Source organism: Cheilinus undulatus, linkage group 23 (genome assembly GCF_018320785.1).
Source record: "Cheilinus undulatus linkage group 23, ASM1832078v1, whole genome shotgun sequence".
Classification (NCBI taxonomy): Eukaryota; Metazoa; Chordata; class Actinopteri; order Labriformes; family Labridae; genus Cheilinus; species Cheilinus undulatus.
Genome location: NC_054887.1, coordinates 9641989 through 9667989, shown reverse-complemented (window position 1 = coordinate 9667989; position 26001 = coordinate 9641989). Strand labels below are relative to the sequence as shown.

At 39.2% G+C, this 26001-nt stretch overlaps 1 protein-coding gene across 2 annotated transcripts in view; it reads right to left on the bottom strand.

The window, feature by feature from the left end:
* arid2 (AT rich interactive domain 2 (ARID, RFX-like)) overlaps positions 1–26001 on the bottom strand; it is a 77859-nt gene that overhangs the window by 18575 nt on the left and 33283 nt on the right. The window contains exons 5-11 of one of the 2 annotated variants that reach the window (XM_041780596.1): positions 14795–15013; positions 14328–14395; positions 13566–13635; positions 10887–11137; positions 2770–2866; positions 1996–2205; positions 874–1044 (exon numbers count right to left, since the gene is read on the bottom strand). In XM_041780596.1, coding sequence (XP_041636530.1) covers positions 874–1044; positions 1996–2205; positions 2770–2866; positions 10887–11137; positions 13566–13635; positions 14328–14395; positions 14795–15013 — 1086 coding nt within the window. The remainder of the gene's footprint in view (positions 1–873; positions 1045–1995; positions 2206–2769; positions 2867–10886; positions 11138–13565; positions 13636–14327; positions 14396–14794; positions 15014–26001) is intronic. The other variant, XM_041780597.1, reaches the window with a different exon arrangement.

Genomic DNA, 26001 nt, shown 5'->3' with positions numbered 1-26001 from the left:
AACACATCCAATACCTACAGCCCGAATTAAAAAAAATAACAAAACAAACAAAAAAAATTAATGATGCTTTCATCCAGTACCCTGCCACACCAGTGCTACAGTCTACCACTTTGAATGAAAGGCACTGAATATGTTATGGAATTTATGTGGTTTATCTGCACCTACGTTGCATGTCAGCAGAGCATGATCGCCTTTTGTTTAGCTATCTAGAGTTATGTTTCTGGCTCTGCTTGTTTTTACAGTTACAGTCACCTACACATTTGTTTTGTCTCTGACAACATCAGTTTATGAATTTAACCTGAGCCTCTTACACAAAAAGTTAAAACACTTTCCTTTTCTTAGCTCACGTTATACTTGAATCTTTAAAGATATTTCTCCGAATCCTTTAAGATTCAGAGAAAACTTTTAATCTCCCATGGATTGTAATTTTTTTTCTACTAAGGTACCGATTCAGGCACTTTTTAGGAACCAGAACTGTTTTAAAGATATTGATTTAACAACAGCATACAAAAAAACCCAAACAATGCCCAATAATAGTGTTATATTCCAGCTTTTCATTATTCTAGAATACCAGCGAAACATTATTGATCCAGGAAAAACAAAGCTGTTTTAAATTATCTCTATAACCACAGAACTGACCTCTGGGTGTTAAATTCAGCTAGCAACAGTCTCTGACCATTTGAAACACTTCTCTAATCAAAGCAAAACAAGCTTATTTGACTCTCCTGGTGATTTTCTTGCTCACCTAGCAGGAGGCTGAGTGTACTCTGATTGTCTTGTTAGGGAAGAAAAAAAGGAGTCACAATTTTCTAATCAAGAACACACATTTTAACCACCTCTCTTCAAAGAATAAGAACGATAAACTGTACAGACACTCACCGGGTGCTGGTGCTCCCTGCACGGCTGCAGGAACCTGCTCCACCAGCTGTGGTCGAACCTCGGCTGCCTGCTCAGCGTTGGCTTGATGCTCTATCAACCGCACCGCCGTAAGGGCGTCAGGTCCGAACGTATGGAGGTCGACAGATACTAACCGCACTAACAGATCTGATGGGAGAAAGGAGAGAGAAACATCCAGGGTTCATTTACATTTTTAACAACTCATTTAATTTCTCTATCTAAAAAGTAAAATGTTCAGCATGATAGCAAATGAAAGTCATACAATCACAAATTCAAGCAGTTTATCTGAAATCCTAACACTTTTCAAACCTTGAAAATGCTTAATTTAAGCATTTTCAAAATAATTCTAGTGACAGTACAAACCCTACACATCAAAATCAATGGAGCCTTTTCAGTTGTCTTTTAACTAACTGATAAATGGAAAAACTAGCATAACAAAACTAGGGTGGAAGAAATTGGCCTAAAATCTTTAAAACCATGTGATGTTAGATTTTAAACCCTAGATTCACATAATAGGCTGTTTGCAATCATTGAGGCACTCCATGACCTCCATACATTATTCTTTGGTGGCACTGGTTACCCTCCATATCCATCATCATCTCTGGATCACCTGCATCTGTAGGCTGTCTACAAAAGCCAGCTCCTCATCTCTCAGTCAGCAGCCAAGATCAGCTGCACGACCTAATTTTTCTTTGTTTATTATTATTCTGTGATAAAGATACTTTTTAATCATCAATACTTTTTACTCTCTTGTGTTGCTTCCTCTGAGCTAAGGCTGGAACAATGTCAGAGTCTCTGCCATGATTTCTTTTTCCCAGGCACACATTCATGACGCACTGAAAACGGCTCTGAAACCTGCTTTCTGATCCCAACCCCCCAGTTGAGAATCACTGGTTTAGATGTTCAAACACAAGAGAGAAAATGTTGGTATACTACGAGTATGACACACACAAAAAAAAGTAATAAAAAAACATCAGTATCAGAAGTCAGCTACATTAATTCTTAAAACATCAATATCATGTCGGCTCTGATTTCACCATCTGTGCAAAAGAAAGAATATATAGAGTGACAGAAGATGAAATAGTGGAGGATTCATACCTATGCTGTGGTCCACAGAGGCGATCTTACTGCAGGTGATCTCTCCTAGCTGAGCCAATAGGTAGAGCACCTCCAACGAGGCCATGAGGAGCATGAGGTCAGGCAGAGTGAGGAGCATCATCACCTCCCTGTACGAGTCCTGGTCCACATACTCGCAGATCAGCACGCCGTTATCCTCTGCCTTGCTGAGGTTGCCCAAGATCTCCATGGCTAAAAGATAAACAACAAAATTAATTTAGTTTAATATACTGCAGGAAGCATCCTGACAAAATGAGGTCACTCTGTAGGATTGGTGCACTCTTTTTTTAAAAATCAACTTTAAGACCAAAACAAAGACAAATTAATGTGATTTCTGCACTGCGCAGCATCAGTGCTTTGGGGATTTCATGTAAATCTCAAGGGCTTTGATTCCTATTGTCCCAATTTTAAAAGCTTTTTTGCATATCTTGCAAGTTGCCTTATAATCATTTTTCCCATGACAACCATTCTGTGTCAATTTCATCTTCGGGCCAAATTTCAGACTTGCTTTTCTTCTGTTCACTACTTCTGAAAGCATGGTTAACGTATACAATGTCATATATGCTGCTGTAAACAAAAAATAAAAGAGCATTTAATGCCAGAAAGACACGTAGACTTAAGTAAGTATTCAGACAAGTCTTGTTCAAAGGGCTATCCTCAATAAATGACCCAAAAAACAGCACTTTCAAAACACTATATTGACATTTTAGGCATCTGCAAGACTCCCTGCTTCAATGCCACATTAAAACAACTCACCTCTCATTTTGAGAAACCGATCTCTGGACATCAAGCATTTGGTGATGGTGTGAAAGATCAGATGAGTTGTCCGAAAGTCAACGGGATCCAGCTGAAGCTGCAGAAAGACAAGAAAACAGGATTTATTCAAAGATGCTGCAACCATCCATGAATCAGCTGGAAACTGCAGAATTCATTATGAGTTCTTTCTGGTTCAAACAGCTTAATAACACTCTAAACAAAAGGATGACTCACTACAAGACTGCAATGTTTAACAGCAGGTAAAAACCACTGAAGAGCTTCACCTTGTCTGCTGATTGTTAGCCCGTTGGACTGATTTGAAGTGTTAAAGGCAGAGCATTCACCTTCCTTGCAGGTTGACTACACATGTGATGAAGTCTGGCAGATTTGTTTATAAAAACTAGGTCACTACTGTATGTTAGTTAATGAAAAGACACTGCACAGACACAGTGAAGCACATCTTTCCATGTGTTGTTTAGTTTCAACAGTCAAGAGAAACTGTCCACATTAGCTAAAGTTCAAGTGAAGCTGTTATGAAAAGGGAAATGTGTTAAGTCCCCTGAACAGAGGGAATAAAGCACCTGTTTTATCTAATGCAACTGCAACATCCCAGACATTCTTACTAAAGAGTTAGCAGATTCAAGCAACTGCTGATAGTTGTAGCTTTAACTATGGACAGAGAGAAGGTATGAATATACACAATGAAAGATAAACACTTTATATGACCTACTTTTGTATGGATGTTTGAGAAAAATGAGCAAAAATGACATTTTAGAACACTGAATTATCTCCCATTTGTTCAGCAGATCTCCATGGCTGCTAAACACACCTCTTAAACACTGCTTTTTCACTCAGTTCATTTACATGCAGATAGAGTGATACGAAGTTAAATTATTGCTCAAGTTAAACTGGACTTAAATATATGTACATATTTTGGGGGCTTTTTGCCTTTACTATGACAGCACAGCTGAACAGAGACAGAAAATATAAGGAAACAGAGAGGGGGAAGACATGTACCAAACAATGCCAGGATCAGGAATCGGCCTTTGCCTCTAGAACTCTTTCCTCTGTATGTGGGTGGCTGGTCTACGTTGGCTTTGACCTGGAAGTTTAACCTGCATAAATGCATAGCAAAGCTGAAGTCACGTTTTCTTCTGTCTGTAAAGTTTGTCCATGTTTTCACATGTTTGTGATAGAAACTAGTTAGCTGCTTTCTAAACTGTTAACAAGGAAAAGGTTCAGCAGTAACCCACTGAAATAACCTAGCATAGCAAAATCATGTACTGGAGCATATAACAGTTTGGCACTTTGATATGCCAACCATGGCCCTGCACTGCTCTTGCCTCCTGATGGCCATTGTCCGGGCCAGTGCCAGGTCAATGCCCCACCTCTCCAGGAATACTCCCAGCTGACCCCTCCACGACACTCACGGCCGCTGCCAGGCCTGGTTGAACCCATCAGGTCCCAGGCACTCACAGCAAAGTCAGACATATTTCCATCAACAAATTGATTCTCCCTCAGTGCTTGTATACTGAAACAGGGAATAGTAGTCCAGTTTAACAGCGTAATCAAGCTACAAGATGATAAGGTTTTTAATAATGATTACTCAGGAGCAGAACCGCTGAAAATATCTTAATCAGTGTACCATCTCAGACACAGATGCTGTAGGAGATGTACGGCTAGTTAGCTCCACTGTTAGCATTAGCCAACAGTGCTAACTCTTAATGTCTGTAATGTTTACAAGCCTGTGTCTAACACGCTTACAAACTACCTGCACTGAGTTACTCAGCCCATCCTGTTTTTCCAAAAGAAAAGTTTTAATACTCACTGGATTCTACAACCCCAGGTAAGAGGAAGCCTGACCTGACATGTCTACTTACTGTGCTAAACTAAAGTAATGTAGTCTACTTCAGGAATGGTTCATATGCCCAAATTCACGTCACAGAGACACATTTACCTGGGAGTGATTATCAGCCAGCAACTGCTGACAGACAGCAAAAACAACAGGATCTACTGTCTTGTATCACATCAGTGACCGGTGTTACGGTGTACTAGGTGACCATGTTAACTGGTGACTACACAAATGTGGCTGGGTTAAAACGGATATCAAGAACTTAAAAATCCTTTGTTTAGTTTTTCATTAATCAATTCTCCTTAGAGTATACTAGAAATAACAGAAAATGTTGAGTGTTTTTACAATGTTGAGACTACAAAAACCGCCAACACTTTGAGCTGAAAAGTCACCAGTTAACATGATGACCTGTTAAAACTTAACACCTGTTCTCCTATAGCAACATCAACAATAACAGCTTTACATGTATGCTCTCTTTTTTATCGACTGACGAGTTTCTGATAAAAGCCCACACCTTTAAGTCATATGAAAATATTTTGCCATTTAAGCACAAATGACTTTTCTTTTCTTTGACTGTAACTAGTTGGGTAGGAAAACAACAAATATGCTAAAAGAAGCATTATTTTGAGCGCATTTTATTGACTTATGTCAAGTAATAACATACAGTCCCTCAATGCACAACATGACCAGAACAGATGCTGAAATCATCACCTATTTCAAAGCAACCATGAATGTGTTATTAAACAGTTTGAATCGAAAATTGATTCTGAATCGAATCACGAGCCCAAAAATCAGAATTGAATCTTGAGATACTCAAAGATTCACATCTCTATTGACTACTGTAAAATGTGGTGTATTAGAGACACACAATGCCTGCTAGTCAATCTAAAACAAGGCCTAAAACCAGTGCAACCAATATACTCCGTGAAGTGCTCAGACAGACTCTGTCATCTGCCATCATCCACCCCACACCACCTTACAATACTGAAAATTCAGCCCCATAAATTGTGAACAAGTTTTTGCTTCACTGCTCACAACATGCAAGGATCCTTGGCAATGCAGACCAGACCATGGAGGTTTGCACTTTTGCCTATCAGTACTATGTTCTCCTTTGTTGGGTCATAATCCTGGATGTAAACAAAGCAGTGGCATACTGGTAGATAAATAAACTGATCTAACTGCTAAGAATCTTCAACGAATGATCAGTGATGGTGGGCAGCGGAGTGACTTGTGGGCCGTGGGTCTGTCAACTTCACAACAATCAGCACAGGCTGAGAGCTCAACTACCGTACTGACGCTAGCAGAGCAGCCAACTATGTGGCAAAAACTGATGGTACTAAAAGAGCTGCACAGCTGCACAGAAACTTTGCTGAATGCAGGATTACTAATAAAACCTTTTTCCCTCTAGGAGAGGCAGAAAAACTGACAAAATACAAATTAATAATCCAGATTTTACCATAACATTTTCAAAAAGTGCAGATGCTTTAAAAATGAAATCTATTTCATAAAGTTAGAGGAATAAATCGATCAAAACTGCATGCAAATTTCAGCACAATTTATAGTTTGCCTGCAAAAAACAAAACAAAACAAAACAAAATAAAACAAATAGAAATATTAGGTGTACAGGACCTCTATTTATTGTGAAATAGGTATTGATATTGTGGGATATTAAGTAGAATTTTACCAGTTTAAAATTCTTGTACAATGACATCCCTGGTAATTTCACTTATAACTGATCGCTTTTGTTTACAGCTCTGGATCTAAAACCTTCCTGAAACTTGTTACTGAAAGTAATATAAAGATGAGACCAATATTCAACCAGCTAAACCTTTAGTATGAGCAGCCCTAATCACAACATATGCAACCCTAGCTTTGGTGCTATTTACATTATCAACAGCAACAACAGATAATACACAGCTTAGTAGCAGAATCATTTCTATCATAAGAATCTGTCTAGAGCCAGAAACCCAGCAATCCAATTAAAGGCATCAAAGGCTTTAACTGATTCTATCAGGGACCCCAAGCCTACAGTTTCTAAAAAAAGATAGCAGCTCATTTACATGCTACTCAAACCAATAAATGTGATAATAAAATGGAGACAAGTCCACGTAATGTATTCACTGACTAGTCCTATAACGATATCAGTTTCTAATTTTCTACTTCTGCTACAGAAGGTTTGAGTTCTGCACCTGCTAGAGAACGTGATACTTCACCTAAGCCAAATTAATATGTAAAAATTATTCTGAGAAACAGACTGCTTGGAAGTGACACAGCACACCATCTGGCAGACAATGTCCTCATTTCTTAGGAAACCCTGGCCAAAGCCACAGCCACGGTGGATTGTGTTAAATAACATAATATCCACTGGTGTGTTACTGATGAACCAAGTGGACAGAGCGAGCCATTTTATTGTCAATCCATCTGATTTAAGGAGAGGAGAAAGTAATCCCACTGTCAAACAAACCTAAGTGTGCTCCACATATCACAGCATTGTTGTCAACATGTCTAATCTGTCCTTAAAGCCTAGCACACAGATTTTTCAAATCTTCACAGATGTTGAATATTTGACCACAATTATAGATTCAACTGTTTTATTCCTATAGGCGTGAAGAGCAACAATGTGACCAAAAATAGAACAAAAACAACAGTCTACATTTTAATAAATAGAAATCTCACAAAATCTCTCACAATCAAACATGGCTCTAGAGCAGTGGTTCTCAAATGGTGTGCCTTGAGACAAGTCTAGGTGTGCCTTGAAAAGTCGTCTAACTTCACATATGTACTACAACTATGCAACAACTAAAGAGACTATAACCAATGTCCTTACAGCATGCAAGCATTACATGTTGCATTGTATCATATACTATTGCATGCTCACTGTCCATCTGTTATCTGTTAAATATGCAAATGTAAATTTACATGTAAAAATATGACCTCTCATGCTTTTACTAAGAAAATCTGAGGTATGGTGCCTCTAACAGCTGTGAGCCACATAGTTTTATCTCCATGTTAGCACAGGTCAGACCATAAAACTTCATAAATGGGTATGGAGAATATCCATGCATCACACTCCTCTTTGTAAAACAAGCTAACAAGTTTTGGGAGTGATAAAAGTGGAAGAAAATTAAGACTATCCTCTAGTGGGACACTCCTGGTGTCTTCTCATCCTTTGTGCAATCTCTTCCCTTGTTACTTGTCCATCTTAATAGGAGCGACAGAGAGAAAATAGGAACAGGGTGACTTGGGATAAACCTGGGGAGCTGCAGTGCATCACTTGCAGAGTGTCAGGATGCTACAAAAGGAAACTCTGTAATCAAACTGATGTAGCTGGCACTTGCTCACATTACATGCAGTTGGGACTGGGACATGTTGCTACTTGCTACACATGCTAAAGAGGCTATTTTGCAAGGACATTAATATGGTGTGCCTTGAGACATCAGCTTGCTTTTTGGTGTTCCTTGGGCAAACAAAGTTTGAAAGCCATTGCTCTAGAGCAAGCAAGCATGGGAGATGACAGGCAAAGAAAAGTAACAGTTTATGAACTACTTTAAACTGAAAACTCACAAAGAAAATTGATGGAGATCAAACAAAAAATGGCTGTACATCTTTCAGCATGAGCTAGTAAAAAAAGTATTTGCTACAGTTCTTAAGTCAGTTTAAGCCATCTTTACAGTTCATAAGACAATCCACAGAGAGTGTGCCCCTCAGCTTCGCTTGGGGTCCTTCTGATGCAATATGACATCCAATCACAAATGTTGAGCATGTTTAAGGTTTGAAATTGGAAAGGCCCTGACATACTTAATCATTATCCAATCACCTGACAAGCATCCCAGACTCCCAGTTTGTCACTGCACTGCTATTGCAAGTTCTGCTCTGAATCAGCACTGCGCTCTTGCTTTTCAACCCTGACACCACCTGTAGGCTTCAAAAAGGGTTTAAGGCACTATGGCTGACTCTCAATCTTCCTAAACCCTGAGCCCTTATGGACTTAATTCACTGCACCTGGAAAGTGATTGAGTGCATGAGGCTGCAAGGGCTCTAACCCCTAAAATACACCGGTCCATCACGGCTGCGCTGCAGTTTGACTGCGTGCCCCGCCGTCCATCAGCACCCACCAACTGTGTTTGCAGTGCAGCACTGAGCTGGTGGAAGCATTCTCGTTGACTAAAACTAAAACCTATCTGTGCCGTTGCCGTGCTGGAGCGTAGAAGGACCAAACACGTATCTGGTGTAATGTAGGGGTAAGTGGTATAGATAGGAATGGGACAGCACTTTGTTTTGTTTTTATCGACAGCTAGCATCCAGCAGAAATAAAAACAAAGATTAAAAGCAAGCGTGCCTTGCCTATAGGCCTATTTCCTCAGTGGATGAAGGCTGGTTAATATAATAAACTTAAAGGAAAACTTTTTTTGCAGTGTCAACACTAATTGCACCCTCCATGTCTTTTGTTTACAATTTCGCTCTTTTCGCTTTGCTTTTAAAGCATTCACTAGCAAGCTTCCCCTGGGAATCAATGTCATACCTAAAACTGCTATGAACTGTGGGTGATTCCCTCTTGCAAAATCTACAGATATGCATACTTACGGAAAGGGTGCACGAAGGGCTCAAAAAGTCTGCACTTTATGATTTTGACAGTGGGACAGCCCTGAGCCCTCACAGATTTAGTGTGAATGTGCCTCAAAGTCAGTGAGACTGGACCTATCTCATCACTCCTTAAACTCTGCATATCAATGAATCTTCAGGAAGTGATGAAGTTGGAGCCTAGACGGCAAACACAAACTATGCTCTACTGTTGTTGCAATACATGCCTTTAAAAATCAAGTTACTCAGAAAAAATCTCAGCCCAAAGAAAAATCTGGCGAGATAATCTTCAGAGAATCGTGACTTCGCTTGGGACAGCCAAAAGCAGGAACTCTGGTCTAAAACTGGCTCTATTATCTTGTTATGTGGACCATGTTGAACCTCAGTCTTCAGGAGAAAAGATAATACTAAACAGTGTCTAAAAGGTAAGATATTATAACACAGATCCAACAAAACTTAAGAATAAAGGTTTCCTTGATTTCAGCTAGGCATTAGGACTTAGAAAATTCTAATTTATAGGGGACAAAACAGTCACTTTTAAGTTACATCAGCCACCAGCTAACCTTTACCTGGTTACCTTGGCTTTATAAGCTCATAGTACTTGTTGAAAAGTGACTTTAATCATGAAGCAGGCAGTGCTAGTCCTTAACAGCTTTCCTAACAATCTTTTGTTTTGTTAATGATGTGCTGCCTTTGAATAAAACCCTCTCTTACAACAGTAGAAAGTGAGCTGGTTGGCTGCAAAGCTAATGTTTGAAGTCCACAACACTGCAGATTTTTCACACTTTAGCTTCTGGGTTTCAGGATGGAAAATATGGGGGAGAATAATTTATAGTGCTTTTCACACCTGCACAAAACTACTGCATTCACAGCAGCATGTGTGAACGCAAACAGACGTATTTCTCTGGACTATTTTTTTTGCATGGAGTCCTAGTGAGATGATGTGAGAACACAGCAGGATATAATCAAGAGATTTCACTGCAAGGGAGTGGGAGGGGGTGGTGACATTTATATCCTGCGATCAGCGCACAGCCATAGACTGAAAGCATGCGGCTGGTGTGATATCCATGGAAATCATCATATAGGAGAATAGCACACTATTGTCTCCTCCTCCACTTCCATGCTGCGCTTTTTTACATCTTGCTTCTACAGACCTCGCCCTCTTGTCTGATGGTGTAATTTCCTGTGGTGAGGTTCATGTATATGCCACCAGATCAGAAGCATTTAAGGGGAGGACACCTCCAATTCTCAGGAAACCGTCAGGACAGTATGTAAATGGATCTACTCTCCAGTCCCATAGCACGATGCACAGTGCTTCAAACTGTGGAGAAACCCAAAGCTTGGCCAATCTGCTGCTCTGAAACTGCTGCAAACCCAACAGTTAAGATGAATAGTAGTTTACAGCTATAACTTTTCTCTTTCCTATGCTTAAGCTCCAATTCAGACTGTTTAGGAGTGGAGACGATGCCTCAAGACAAGACAGTTATCTGTGTCACACTAACCTACATTTGGACACAAAATCTTTCACATCTCCCACTTCACTCTCCATCAGTGTGAAGACCCAAATCTGTAACATCAGGTTCTGAAAATGCTCCCCTTTCTAAAATCATGCTGATTTCATTTGGCTGAATTTTTTGGCACTGAACCATTTTGAATCTGCACCAAACAGGACAAGCGGACCAACCTCGGCAGCCACGTTGCCCAACGTGTCAAGTCCAAGCTGTCGGAGTGAGATGAGGTTACAGTGGGCACAGAGCAAAAGGAAGCGCAGGCACGTTCGGTTGGCCGCCAGCAGCTTGACGTTGGCCTCCTCGAAGGAGAGGTTTCGCAGGATAACGGCAATCTGAAGCACCCGCTGGGCCTCCATGTCACTGATACCCGGGTTCCGCGGCGGGTGGAAGAGGCTCTGCCAGCCCTCCTCACACGACGTACCATCTGCAGGGAGAGCAGAGCAGGGAAAAACTCAGACTTCTGTGCCAGGTGAGGGTGTGAGAACATATTGTTCAACAGGGATGAAATAGTTTCTAAAACTCAACTTTCAGGATCCCTTCAACTGTCACTGAACTGGTTATTTTTACCGTTTATCAGTCTTGTGGTACCTGTGTGCTTCTGCTGTCTTTTAGCTATTATAAACATTTATTGTAAGAAGGAGTTCAAAATATAAGGTGCATTTACAAACCCAATTCCAAAAAGGTTGGGGCGCTGTGTAAAATGCAAATAAAAACAGAATGCAATGATTTGCAAAGCTCACAAACTCATATTTAATTTACAATAGAACATAAACAACATATCAGACGTTCAAACTGAGACATTTTAACCTTTACATGAAAAATATTACCTCATTTTGAATTCGACGGTAGCCACACATCTTCAAAAATGTATGGACAGGGCCATGATTACTATTTTGTAGCATCCCTGTCTTTTTTTAAACAACAGTCTGTAAACACTTGGAAAATGAAGGGACCTGTTGCCAGAATTTTGGGAGAGGAATGTTGTCCCATTCCATTATGATGTAGGATGCTAGCTGCTCAACAGTCCTGGGTCTTTTTTGATGGATTTTTCATTTTATTGTTTTATCATTATTATTATTATCATTATTATTATTATGCACCAAATGTTTTCTGTTGGTGAAAGGTCTGGACTGCATGCAGGCCAGTTCAGCACTCAGACTCTTATTGTGAAGCCATGCCGTTGTGATGGATGTGTGGTTTAGCACTGTCTTGCTGAAATATGTAAGACGTTCCCTTAAAGAGACGTTGTCTGGATGAGAGTAAATGTTGCTCTAAACCTCTGTTTACTTTTTAGCATTGATAGTGCCTTTCCAGATGTGTAAGCTGCCGATCCCATAGGTACTAATGCTACCCCATACCATCAGAGATGCAAGCTTCTGAACTGTGCATTGATAACAAGATGGATGGTACCTCTCCTCTTAAGTCTGCGGGACACTGTGTCACTGGTTTCCAAAAAGAATTTCAAATTCTGATTTGTACGACCACAGAACAGTTTTCCATTTTGCTTCAGTCCATTTTAAATGAGCTTTGGCCCAGAAAAGACGATGATTCCAAATCATGTTCACACATGGCTTCTCTTTACATTTTATAGCTTTAACTTGCATTTGTGGAACCGTGTTGACAGACAATTTATTTCTGGAAGTGTTCCTGAGCCCATGCAGTGATTTCCTGGACAGATTCATGCCTTGTCCTTTGTGCACAGAGTGCCCAGATTCTCTAAATCTTATCATGTAAATTTTTTTGGACTTTTTGCCTTTATTGTGATAGGACAATTGAAGAGAGAAAGGGGGAAAGATGTACGGGAAGAAATGCACCAAACAGAAACGAGCCTGGGAACCAATCACCACCATTGGTGTGTCAAGGACTACAGCCTCTACAGGGTTTCCTCCAGGATTTTTTGAAACTGTGGGGGAAGACTTTGCCTGTTTTGCCAGGCAAATATCATGGATTACACGAACACCTGACAGCCCATCGCTATTGTTTTTATCCAGTCTCGTATTGTAACAGAAAAGGACCTTAAGTTCCGCCAGAGTTTTTACGATAACGAGCTATTTTTAGATTGCTAGTGTCTCACCTCCATCATGAAACATGGTCGATGATGAATATATCTAGAGATGGCGATGAGCCACGATCAATTACATGTAGCGGAAACCCTGCTCTATATATGAGCACCTGCTTTACCCACTGAACTGAGTATTATGGACTGTAGATGGTGGGAAATTCAAAATTTTTGCAATTTTATGTTGTCATGTTCTGAATTTTTTTTCAATATTTTTAGACAGTTTTTCATTGACTGGTGAACTTGTGCCCATCTTTACCACTGAGAGACTCAACCTCTCTAAATTGCTCCTTTTATACTCAGTCATGTTGCTGACCTGTCTCTAATTAACCTAACTGGCTAGAAATGCTCCTCCAGCTGTTTATCATTAGTATCACTTACTTTTCCAGCCTTTTTTTCCCCATCTCTACTTTTTTGAGATTTGGTGCTGCCATCAGATTCAACATTAGCTACATTTTTTATGAAATAATAAGATGTTTCTATTTTGAATAAAACATGGGCTTATGAGATTTAAAAATCATTGCATTCTTTTTTTACATTTACATTTCACACAGCACCCCAACTTTTTGGGCTTGTGGTTGAACAAGGTTGGTAAGAAGGAGAAAGGAGGATTATGGTGACAAAAAAGTGCATCCCGCTTCCTGCTTATAGGTGTTACACAAAAGGAAGTCAAAGTAAACAAAGCATCTCTACATGTCACAGCACTTTAGATGTCAATAAAAACACTGTGGGAGTGCACAAGAGAGAACTCTTATTGTTTTCTGCTGAAGCACGGAGTGTGTTGAGTGTTTACCTTGTGCTGGGCTGCTCTTGTCCCAGATCAGCTCCCTGACTTCAGCGTCCTCCACCACCTCTTTCCAGAACTGCAAAAACATCAGCTGTTAGCAGTGCCTTTAAAACCCAAATTCTAAAATAGCAAATAGATGCAACTTTCACAATAGCATCATACTTGCTTAAAAATTCACATGCAGTAGTAAACAACAACATTTCTGATCACATTTCAAGGAGTAAATTTTGGTGGGTTCCCATTTAATTACAATCACGATTTTCTAGCCAGTGACCATCTCTAAGAACACTAACACTTTCCTAATACAAGGAAATCCTGCCCTGTATTACTCAATCAATGTGAGACAAGGACCACACACCAAAGCCTGTTGAACTGGATAAAATGCGTCTTTTTGCTGACTGTGACCTCCGGTCTCTCTAAAGGACTAGTAGCCACGATAATGCACCCACAATGGTGGATAAATTAAATGCTGTATTATTTTGGAGTCATGACTTTTCCTTCATGCTTGCCTTTTAAATTGAATGAGATCAAAGTGAGCTGACCTCCATTCTGCTTTTAAAGACGCCTCAGAGAAAACAACTCTCTGAGGTTCCTCTTTGAAAAGTAACCGCTGTATTTTATGCCAATCTTCACACTCCAAAGGACGTGGCTTCATAGTGAAAAATGGATTTATTATCTGTATATAATTGCAAGTGAAAAGACATACAGTATCTAACAAACAGAAAAGTGATGTAAGAGGTGGAACAAGAAACACTTTTTAAAGTTTACCCTGATAAAGTCCCGGGAGGTTTTCTCCTTCCAGTCCGACCCAAATACCCCGGAGAAGCTGCCTAGCGCTGCAAAAAGAAAGGGAGGGTTAAAATAGAGCATAATAGTCTCAGCTCAGTATTATTGGTCTCTCTCCTGTTGCCCTTTCTTTCCCCTTTGATAAATTACACCAAGGACACACTAGAAACAGAGAACCTTTGATCTTTGACAAGAGGGGGAGCTGGGAGGCAGCAAATTGGGGAGAAAATCTGCTTTCTTATTCCCAGAATAATATGACTTCCGGCAGACTTTGGACATCCTTAATCATAGAAAAATTTTCTACATATAAAAGAAGGTGTAGAGTATCTACATATGCAGACATTCTACTCCAAACATTCATGATTAATTATAGAGTACACTGCAGTGATTTGGGGTTAAAATTCTTATGTTTACAGCAGATGAAAGAGCATTAGGTTTGGGAAACCTACAGTCATCGAAGACGCCAGCGTGGGCCAGCAGCAACGTGACAAGTTTGGGGTCCTTGTCCAACTGCATGGCATGCTTGCTCTCGTTGGAAAGTAGAGTGCAAACATTGACAGCGAAGTCCACTTCATTGGGTAGGCCCGATAAGAGAGACAGCACCAGTTTGTTGTAGTCGCACGGCGGAACGAAATCCGTAGACAGTCCATAGCTTTGGCGGAGATAGTCTGGGAAACAGGAGAAAAAACATAAATCAGCATATTTTAAACTTTAAAGAAAATTCCCTAAATAATATTTTTAAAAATGGAACCTAAATCCAGTACTGTCACAGATAAGGTTGGAGTAGGACTATATGTTGCTATCCCTTGGTTGTATACATAACACTTGCAAGTGATGGCACTTCTTCAATGTTTTGCTGATTAGCTCATGACATCTCCAAAGGGATTAGCAGTGAATCAAAGTGTCCCAGGCTCACCCCCTAGGTGTCATCCACTCTTGAACACATCCCCTTGCTGGTTCTTTATCTGAGGCCCAGGAGGCTTTCCATTAGGATGAGGCCCATAAGACACTTGCCCTCAATGTCCTCTCCTCACCATGTCTGTCTGCCTGTGGCTAGTAAGGATGGGACTTTACAGTAGCTTCAGTACTCAAGTATACTAAAAAACAAAAACCCCTACATCAAAGAAATGCCAGCAGACCGCTTTGTTTTCAGGGGTGGGCTGCTCATCACTACATCAAATCCCAACTCTGAAAGAAATAAGGGATAACAATGGATCTGAGTGTTAATGACCTTATTAATATAAAAAACATAAACATGGAGCTGTGTAGTATGAACTAGATGCTCTAAACTTAATTCAATAATTTCAATGAACTCCTCCACAGACCAAAGCACACTACTCTGAGGCAAAATAGCCAGGCGATTATAGCTATTAAAAACAATCATTAATCGGCCAAAAGTTGGCCGATGGCCACCAATTTTAGCACTTGTATTTTCACCAATAAAGTGCAGGGAATATGACCTGGTTTTACTCCAACATATCTGTTTTCTATTATTTATACAGTAGAGGGCGCTCTGACTCCTTTCACGTCACATGCTCTATATTAACCTCCTTACAGTAAAGTAAACTAGAGCCCAGAAAACGGTTTGCCTCAATGTTAAGTTTATAATTAGTATGTGAAATAAGAAATAACTCCGTAAGTTTCCTTTTCAATTCAACCCACTTGTCCATGAGCCATGATCTGCCTTGTTGTGTCAGTCACACTTATCTGTTTATGTTAGCAAGCTAAAGTCAGGATAACCTAGCTCAACATTTGCTAGCTATGAACTTTAGTTGAGTCAGGAACAACGCAATGAACATAATGGTGAAATATCTCAGAGTAATATTACGATCACTCAGGCAGCCGCATGGGGATTTGTGACCGGAGTTTGATTCATATTGACTTCATAGTGAAAGACAGAGGAAAGAAAATGTGAATACAAATTTGGAGGACATCAGAGAGGCACATTTCAAATCGTGTTTTACCAGTGACTTTTATGATGTTGTCAATCCACTGACCTATTACCTACAGATAATTATACATTCAAAATCCATATATACACTTACTGACCATTTCATTGGACACATCTATGCGAAGTAATGCACACCAGAAACATCTCTATTTCCCAAAGGTTTCTGGATTTTTGCACAGCATTTTGTTTATAATAGTTCTTTGTTTTTTACAGTAAAAGTATTTGAAAATAGTAAAATGTTCTGCCTTCAATATATATCTTTGTAAAACATTTTTAAAACTATCTAGAAATATGATAATAAAGTGAGTAATGCTACATCATCTTAATCATTTTGTCACACTAACCGCAAGACAATCATTATGATAAATAATGTTAAAATTGTGAGAAAATGAGAGGGTGTTAATGCACTGCAGATTGATGCTCCTCATGTTTTATCCTTTAACTTCTCACCAGTCAAACATCTCGCTGTGTTCTCTTTTTAGGAAATTAACTTCAGTCATGTTACCCTCATTCATGCCATAAGCTCCCCGTGAAGAGTTATGGACTAGTGACACAATGAACCCAACTGCCAGGGAAATCTGTTTGGAGCACAACACTTTTAAACCAAAATATTGATATTTGGCTGCAGTGGTTACATAATTGTATCACTCAAGCCAGATCAGTGATTCCCACCCCTAATGCTTAAAGTATATTTAGTAAAAACAGAGCCGTTGGGAAGACATGCAGACATTGGTAAATGGCCACAGGAGCTAACAGTCAAATTTCAAACAAAACAGGCCACAGGAGGAGGAAGCAATACAATAGAGGACACAGCAGGCTCAAGAATCCATTTATGAATGCATCTATCAAAAAGCAATTCTTTCCTCTGTCCTTTTATCACATGAGCAACTGATCTTCATCAACCTTGCCTGCTTTCTCTAGTTACTGAGTGTAATATAACGGATTGGCCTTTTTTACTTTGTCTGGAGTGAAAAAAAAAACTAAAGACCTGAATATAGAGGAGAAAAAGGAGCAGAAAGGCAGGGCAAACAAGACAGTTCTCAAGCATGGGATGCTAACGCTCCAGTAAGCTCTGAAGTCCTGCACAGCGGTCCATTAGGACAAAAAAGGGAAGTAGGGACAAAATTAGGGATGCATGATATCTGACTTTTGCTGATATTCATTAAAGTTGGGTATTGTTGGGTTTTTTTCGATAACAGTGCTAAATCAGTACTTTTGAAATAGTACTGGTGCCAAATGGTACCCAAATCAATACTTTAATATATGATAATATGATAATGGTAAATGACATAATAAAGTCATTTTATGATTGCAAAGGCAACTTTTAACTTAAAATTGAGCTGTAAATCAAATCTTAAAATTAAAAAACAGAAGATATTCATACAATAAATAAATAAAACCATATCCAACTCCAATAAATTGTATTTTTTACAAACAACTCTATACTAATTCTTTAAGAGTCTTTAAATGTGATAGCCCTAGGAGAACTAACAAATGTCACAACATTTTTAACTACTTATTTGATAATACTACTTTATTTTATTTGAGTATTTTTAAATACATTTAAAATCATACATTTTAATACATTAATAACACATGATGATCTGTTGTTTGTGTGAACACAAACTTAATTTCACCCCTGCACAAATCAGGGTCCAAGCCTCCCAAGCAAAAGTCTAGATTCACCCCTAATGATCACACATCACATGCATCACGTTAACAATCAGCTGCAGCACAGAGCAGCAGCACAGACTGTTGACAAGACAGACAGGGCAACATCAACAATAACTGAGAAGTAAAGGGACTAAAATTTCACCCAAGTAAAAGACAATTTGTTGTTTCTCCTTTGTCAATCTGACCCACAGACGTTGCACTGCTGTGTGCCTCTCTGTCTGCTTTCAAACCCTTTAGAACATTTTGACTACTAAGACAGACAAATACCAGACACAAACTTAGAAAGGACAGTAGGTTATGTCTTAAGTTCCTGCCTTGTCTGATAGTTACAAACGATCTCTTGAGCAGTGTTAATTTTGAAAGTTACTTTTAATTTTAGTCTCAGTCTTAGTCTTTAGATTAAATGCATTTTAGTTTTAGTCACATTTAAGTCATTTCTACCCTTTATAGTTTTAGTCTACTTTAAGTCCTTTAAAAGTTCTCACATTTTAGTCTTAACATTTATTTTCCTGCCTGAATCTGGTACCAAATCATGGTAGTGGGTTTGATGCACTCTGCCAGACATGGGGTCCCTGCTTACTATAGTTTAGAGGCACAATAGCTACACAAGCATTGTACAGATTTACCCGCAGTGGAGAAATATCATGGATATTAAATGTCTGACACAAAGTAAATTACATTTTAGTCCAGTTTTAGTCATACTGATTAAAACTTAATGTACTTTTAGTCAGTTTTAGTCATTAAAGATCTATTTTTGGCTGGTCTTAGTCTGGTCTTTCTCATGGAAAAAAAGGCTGTCGACGAACATTTTCAGTCATAGTTTTAGTCAACAAAATTAACTGCTTTTGAGGCTTTCTTTGAGAATCTACCTCATAGCAAGGCTATTCAAACTGATTAAGAATACACACATGTCCTTTAGGAACACATAAAGTTGCAGGGAGGAACTCTAACTCAACAAATGACTTCACTCATGGTGCAAATGTGTCTGACAACAAAAAACAACAACAATCCACCAGAAACATGAGCAAAGAAATCCCAGCAGGGATAACAGTACAACAGGCAACATCAAAACACAACTGAACACATATAAAACATATCTAAACACTCCTAGGGCATGGAGGAAAACTCTGTCCACACATTCCCCCCAAATTTGAAATGGCAGTGGGTGGAGCTTAGATCAATTGACTTGACAATACTAACACTAGTGGATCAACACTGTCAATAACTCAAACACTGAAGACCATTTCACACATACTCTATGTGTTATTGTGTAGTCAACAGAGGTGGAAAAGTTCCCAAAAATCTACTCAATTACACTAAATTGAGTAAATATAATTAGTTACTTTCCATTTCTGGTAATACACCAGCCAACATTCAACTGTATCTCAATTTGCTACATTAAAATTAAAGCCAAACTGCACCGCTTCTTTAGATCTTTGTCTGCATCCAGGCAGTGAAATGAGGAGAGGTCTAAATAGGCAGGGCTATAGCCAATCTATGGCTGCATCTTTAGCCAGCGACTATTAGCTGCATTACACCATGGGCTTCATATTAATCTATTTGACCAGTTATTACTCCCAGTGCTTAGCACGCATTGACATTTATTCAGTCTGGTTGTAACAAACATCTCTAGAAGAGAAATCTAGATTTTGGATTACTGGCGATGATAATGGGAAGACATCACTGGAGCTTTAAAGTCCAGAATAGAGGCAGTAAAGCCGACCAAATCAAAGCCAGACACAAATGACTGCGGTTTTACACTAATGATGTTAGTGAAGCATAAACCGCTGGCGTGGCATTTGACCTTAACATGTTTGTCTCTAGAGATGTGGGGAAGAAATGAAGCAGGATGAAACAAACACCACTCAGAGTAACTGATTTCATCACAAAATTCAAAAATACAAGGGGGAAGCTGCCCTCATCTGCTCCTTTTTTGTAGTTCCTTTGCCTCTGCCCACCTTAGGCCACTTTAACTTAGATTTATTTCTCATTTAACTTAGTTGAAGCAAACCAAATGGGGCAATGAGCTGCTCAGTGAAAGCAGTTTTTAGTTCTAATTAGCCTGATGAGCCGTGTCTTGTCTGACTGAGGAACATGAATGTTCCCTTAACTTTTAATTGTGTTTGTCTCTGACTCAGTCAACCTCCATGATGGGCTTTTCATAATTAAAAGCTCCTTTAATCCTAAATATTACAGAACCCAGTATGGTGCAGGGGTCAGAATCATGACTGGAATATTCTTCAGCAGCTCTGAAATGACTGAAGATCCAGTCTGTCAAGTGCAGCCGTTTTGTCAACAAAGACCTGCGTCTCCTCCCATGCTATGGTTTGATTTTCTGCCATCAATCATTTTGTGTGTATAGGTGTCATTTTTCCATACAGTGGGTATTTCAATTTGGTGCAGGATCTTTGTAGCCTGCTGCCTCTGGAAACCAATCATAAAGCAGAGAGGAGTCCTGCTGAGTGAATTTGATTTCCATGCTGAAAAGGTTTGTGCAGGCAAATGTAATTCAGCCCAGTCTCTATTACAGCAGCAACAGCACCTGCATCTCGTCCTGCAGCTAGCCAGCACTGTACAAACGGCTCATGTGCAACGACACAGACGGACAAAGCTTCATGAGCAGACTGGATTAAAAGTGGTCGGAGGCCACAACATGACGAGACAACAGGGCAGACCGAAGCTCAGAGAGAGATCTCTGAACTGACTGTCAAAATATTAACCATCAATGAGTCTGCTGAGCTAACATAGCTCCATCTGAGCCCTGCTGTTCTATTACATTAGAGTTAAATTTAAATTCAGAGCCTGGGGTACAGACAGAGTTCAGTTATGAGAGGTCTGTAATAGAGCTGTACCAATAAATCAACCAGACAGATGTATCAGTGAGCATAAGCTCAGAAGTAACATGAAAATGTAGCAGAGAAATGCCAAAGCAGCTTTCAGGGAGTGAATGAGTATTTATCCTAAGGTCTGTATCAGTGTTTTAATCAAGTGTGGTGTTAATGGAAGACAAACAAAACCAGGTTAAAGAATGATCTGTTTAAATCAGATGTCTGGATCCCTTTTGTTGCTGCCAGATCATCTATGAGTTAGATTAGCCAATGCTAATATGGATTTGTGTTTTAATATAGCTGCTGGTTCAGCAGTTGGTCAGTCTACTTAGCTTTGTAGTATACTGGAACTAGAGCTTCGACTAGGTCCATAACCATACCCGAGCCACTACATGTTCTCACCAAGTGTGTCTGGGCCCAACACCGATTTAAACATTTATATTAATATTCTGAGCTACAACTCAGAGTTGCTTTGATGACAGAATCTTAAGATTGAATAGAGCGCAACACAGAAATCTGTATGTTTGCTGTTTATGATAGAGTGGCGAGGGTGACAACCTGATGCACCAACATCACTGTAAAATGAATACACAGAGCTTTTTGGAGAGCATCAACATGTAAAGACAGCTACAGTCTGCACTGCTCTTCCTTTACCGAGCATACGGAGTTGCATTAGAACAGATCATCAATCGAAGCATTTGCTTCTTGCATCCTGATCTCTTTCCTTCCCCACTGTTTCTCCGCCTACTTGCGGAGCAAAGCAAGCCGACAGTGCCACTTTAACGGCTTTTCTTCTTCATATCAAAAACAAATGTAAAGAAAACAGGGATAGAATGTTTTCTAAATAAACTGATTGGAATGTAGAAGAAGAAGAAATGTGACGGGCAAAAGCACAGTAAATCTGCACAGAGGGAAGTTGTTCTGAAATTATAAGAAAAAAAAGGAAGAAAAGTCAAAAATTCAGGGTCAAATAAAACTACGCAGCCATGTCTGACAGGACATCTCTGACTCCCGGCCACAGGTCACATCAGGCCAGTCTGACGCTTGAACATTAGATCTATTTAGTCAATATAATGCTTTCCCTTCCATTCTTCAACAGAGCAGTACAAAAACCTCCAAAGAAGCAATGCAACAAGTATTCTACAGTAAGGACAACTGAATTTAATGATGTGGCCATTCGTTCATCACATGTGTAAATATATGTGAATTAAAAATCACAATTTTCAATAAGTTAAAGAGTGCGAAAAGCCAAATAAAACAAGGGCCAAAGTGTTAGAACATTACTCAGCTGAATTATGCAACTAATGCCATTATTTCACATTGCTAAGAAAACAACATTCTCCGACAAATAGTGAAGTTTCTCACCAACATCTAAATTACCTTTTTTTAAAGTTGCGTTTAAACAGATCTTAAGTTTTATTTACCTTTGCCTAATAGTAATTTTACCAAAGACCCTAAACACATCATAATGTCGTGTTGTACCACCTTGTTCAGTTAGCTAACTTCCTTTCATCTTGCTGGTTTCAATACCCATTTCAACACTGGACTGATATTTTTTACAGCAACAAAGAGGAAGAAATTTTGGGGGATTTTGCCACAGCTGCTTCAGGCGGATCAATATGACTGAGAACATAAACAGCAGGTGATTAGATTTGGTTATTGGGGACTAGAAGTATTCATTCTGATCCAGTTTGATTGTTCAGTTTCTTGGATTCTTGGACCGCCTGATAAATATTTAAGATAACCGATTTTCATGCCTTTAAAACAAAAATAAATTCTTTTTATTGGCAAAAAGATTATTAATTTTATGTTTATAATAAAAAATTGGTCTTCTATCAACCTTTTAATTTAAAAAATCTTCAAAATTGTACCGGGCAACATGACCACCTATCATTTTAACTCAAACTAACCTTCACCAGAAATTGCAGGGTCCGACATTAAGGTTTTTGCCCACTTGCCCTTCAGGGCAAGTGCTTCCCAAATCTAATTGCCCCATCTAAATTCCTACTTGCCCTGTCCAGGAGGTACTTTTTCTGGCTCTCGAGTGCTGCATACATTTTGCTCACAAAATACTTAGAACTAAAATCCATTGCCTGTCAACTGTGGAAAGCAGTACACAACACTTCTTTCTTAAGGAAATTGTATTTATTAGCTACAGTTGAAACCAGAAGTTTACATACCCTATATAAAAAGGCACATAAACTTTTTTTTTCTCACCGTCTCACATTAAATCAGATTAAACTTTTCCTGTTTTTGGTCAATTAGGATTACCAAAATTATTTCTATTTGCTAAATGCCAGAATAATGAGAGAGATCATTTTTTAGACCATTTTTTATTATTTTCTTGAGAGTCAGAAGTTTACATACACTAAGATTACTATGCCTTTAAACAATTTGGGAAAGCCCAGATGATGATGTCATGTCTTTGGAAGTCTCTGATAGGTTTATTGACAACATTTGAGTTAACTAGAGGCACACCTGTGGATGTATTTTAAGGCACACCTGAAACACACTGCTTCTTTGTGTAACATCATGGGAAAATCAAAAGAAATCAGCCAAGATATCAGGAAGAGAATTGTGGACTTGCACAAGTCTGGTTCATCCTTGGGTGCAATATCCAGATGTCTGAAGGTGCCACGTTCATCTGTTCAAACAATTATACGCAAGTACAAACACCATGGGAATGTCCAGCCATCATACCGCTCAGGAAGGAGACGGGTTCTGTGTCCCAGCGATGAATGTGCTTTGGTCCGAAAAGTGCATCTCAACCCAAGAACAAAAGCAAAAGACCTTGTGAAGATGCTGGCTGAAGCTGGTAAGAGTGTGTCATTATCAACAGTCAAACGAGTCCTGTACTGACATGGGCTGAAAGGCCACTCTCCCAGGAAGAAGCCATTACTCCACAAGAAACATAAAAAAGCCAGATTTCAGTTTGCAAATGCACACAGGGACAAAAACCTTAATTTTTGGAGACATGTTCTGTGGTCTGACGAATCTAAAATTTAACTTTTTGGCCATAATGACCATCGTTACATTTGGAGAAAATAGGGGGAAGCTTGCAAGCCTGAGAACACCATCCCAACTGTGAAACATGGGGGTGGCAGCATCATGTTGTGGGGTTGTTTTGCTGCAGGAGGGACTGGTGCACTTCACAAAATAGATGGCATCATGAGGAAAGAACATTATGTGGAAATACTGAAGCAACATCCCAAGACATCAGCCAAGAAGTTAAAGCTTGGGCGCAAATGGGTTTTCCAAATGGACAATGACCCTAAACATACTGCCAAACTGGTTACAAAGTAGCTTAAGGATAACAAAGTCAATGTTTTGGAGTGGCCATCACAAAGCCCTGATCTCAATCCCATTGAAAATTTATGGGCAGAGCTGAAAAGGCATGTGCGAGCAAGGCGGCCTACAAACTATGTTCAGTTACACCAGTTCTGCCAGGAGGAATGGGCCAAAATACAGCAAACTATTGTGAGAAGCTTGTGGAAGCATATCCAAAACATTTGACCCAAGTCATACAGTTTAAAGGCAATGCTACCAAATACTAATGAAATGTATGTAAACTTCTGACTCTCAAGAAAATAATAAAAAAAATGTCTAAAAAATGATCTCTCTCATTATTCTGGCATTTAGCAAATAGAAATAATTTTGGTAATCCTAATTGACCAAAAACAGGAAAAGTTTAATCTGATTTAATGTTAGACGGTGAGAAAAAAAAGTTTATGTGCCTTTTTATATAGTTTATGTAAACTTCTGGTTTCAACTGTATGTGTTAGCCCACTGAAAATTATATTTAACTTTGTACAGATCAGTGCAATGTAAAAGCTGCAACAGGTTTTTTTCTGAAGACATTCAAACTCAAGAATTTCATATTTACAATACTAATACGGTAATACTACAAACTCAGAAATATTTTTTCTGTAACTGATGAAACCAACTATTCTCAGAGGAAAATGAGGTCAACAAAACACTGCTACATAAAGTGTAAAATGGTGCTTTTCTTCTGTTTTTATTTGGTTTATTCATCCTGAAACTGAAGAAATTTTGCTGACATGTGAAAACCAACCAATTAAGATTTTGGCCAAAATTTTTTTGAAGATATTAGAATGTGCTGAGTTTGAGCTCTGAGATGCTTTTCAAAGAAATGATGAATGATAGCTGGCTTTTTGGGTATGTATATCTCACACTGGGGCATTTACTGGAGTTCTGTGACTTTATTAACATAAAAGAGATGCTTTCAATTTTTTTCCCACTCATTATTAATCCCTTAGTTAAAGGGAGAGGGGCCTCATATTGGTCTTTGCCCTGGGCCTCCAAATGACTAAAACCAGCCCTGCCTCACACCTACTGCTCTCCAGACACATCGTTTCACTTGGCCTCAATTTGGAGATTTGGTTTTACATTTCTGCTCTTTCGACAACACTTATTATCATTAGTCAAAATCAAATAAAACACCCACATTTGGACAAATTTCACTAGATATGATGTTATCTCCACGTGTGATACATGTGAGTTATGCTCATTGATGACGCGCATCGGTATAATTGTCAAAAGATCTGGGTGTGAGAGAGCATCGGCAGGATGTGACTAGAAAAAAAAATGTTAAAACGAGGAAATGAGAAGCTTCAGATTAAACACGACAGCACAGCTCAATGAATGTGCTTACTGAAGAGACGCACCACCGGTGGACTTCCTCTGCGCTCTTCTCTCACACACACTCCTCCGTCGAGCGCATCCGACGGTAATAAAATACGGATTTAAAACAATAAATGCTTAAATTTGGAAGTTAAAGCCTGTGTTCCTATATGTGGGTAACAGATTTATTAGTGTAACCTACCATGAATCTTTACTGATGACAGTGTTTATTTTCATAAAGGTTTTTAGTTAAAGTTTGTGCAGCTATCTGCATGTCAGCAGACATATGGAGGCAGCAACACACTGAATCTGGATACCTGGGGGCTCCGTAGTAACAGAAACAAGAAAGGAAAAAAATAATATTAATGAATAGCAAAGCTCAGAATCGTGCTTGCCTGATCAGCCAAGTCCTTACAAGTTTTGCTTGCCCATCAGCTTTTTCAAGTTGCCCCGGGCATTCGGTTAACTGTTAATGTTGGACCCTGAATTGTGTCACACCTTTTATTCAGCCTACTTTATCATCTTACTGCTCGGATGTCTTACATCCATCTGGGCAGCTGCC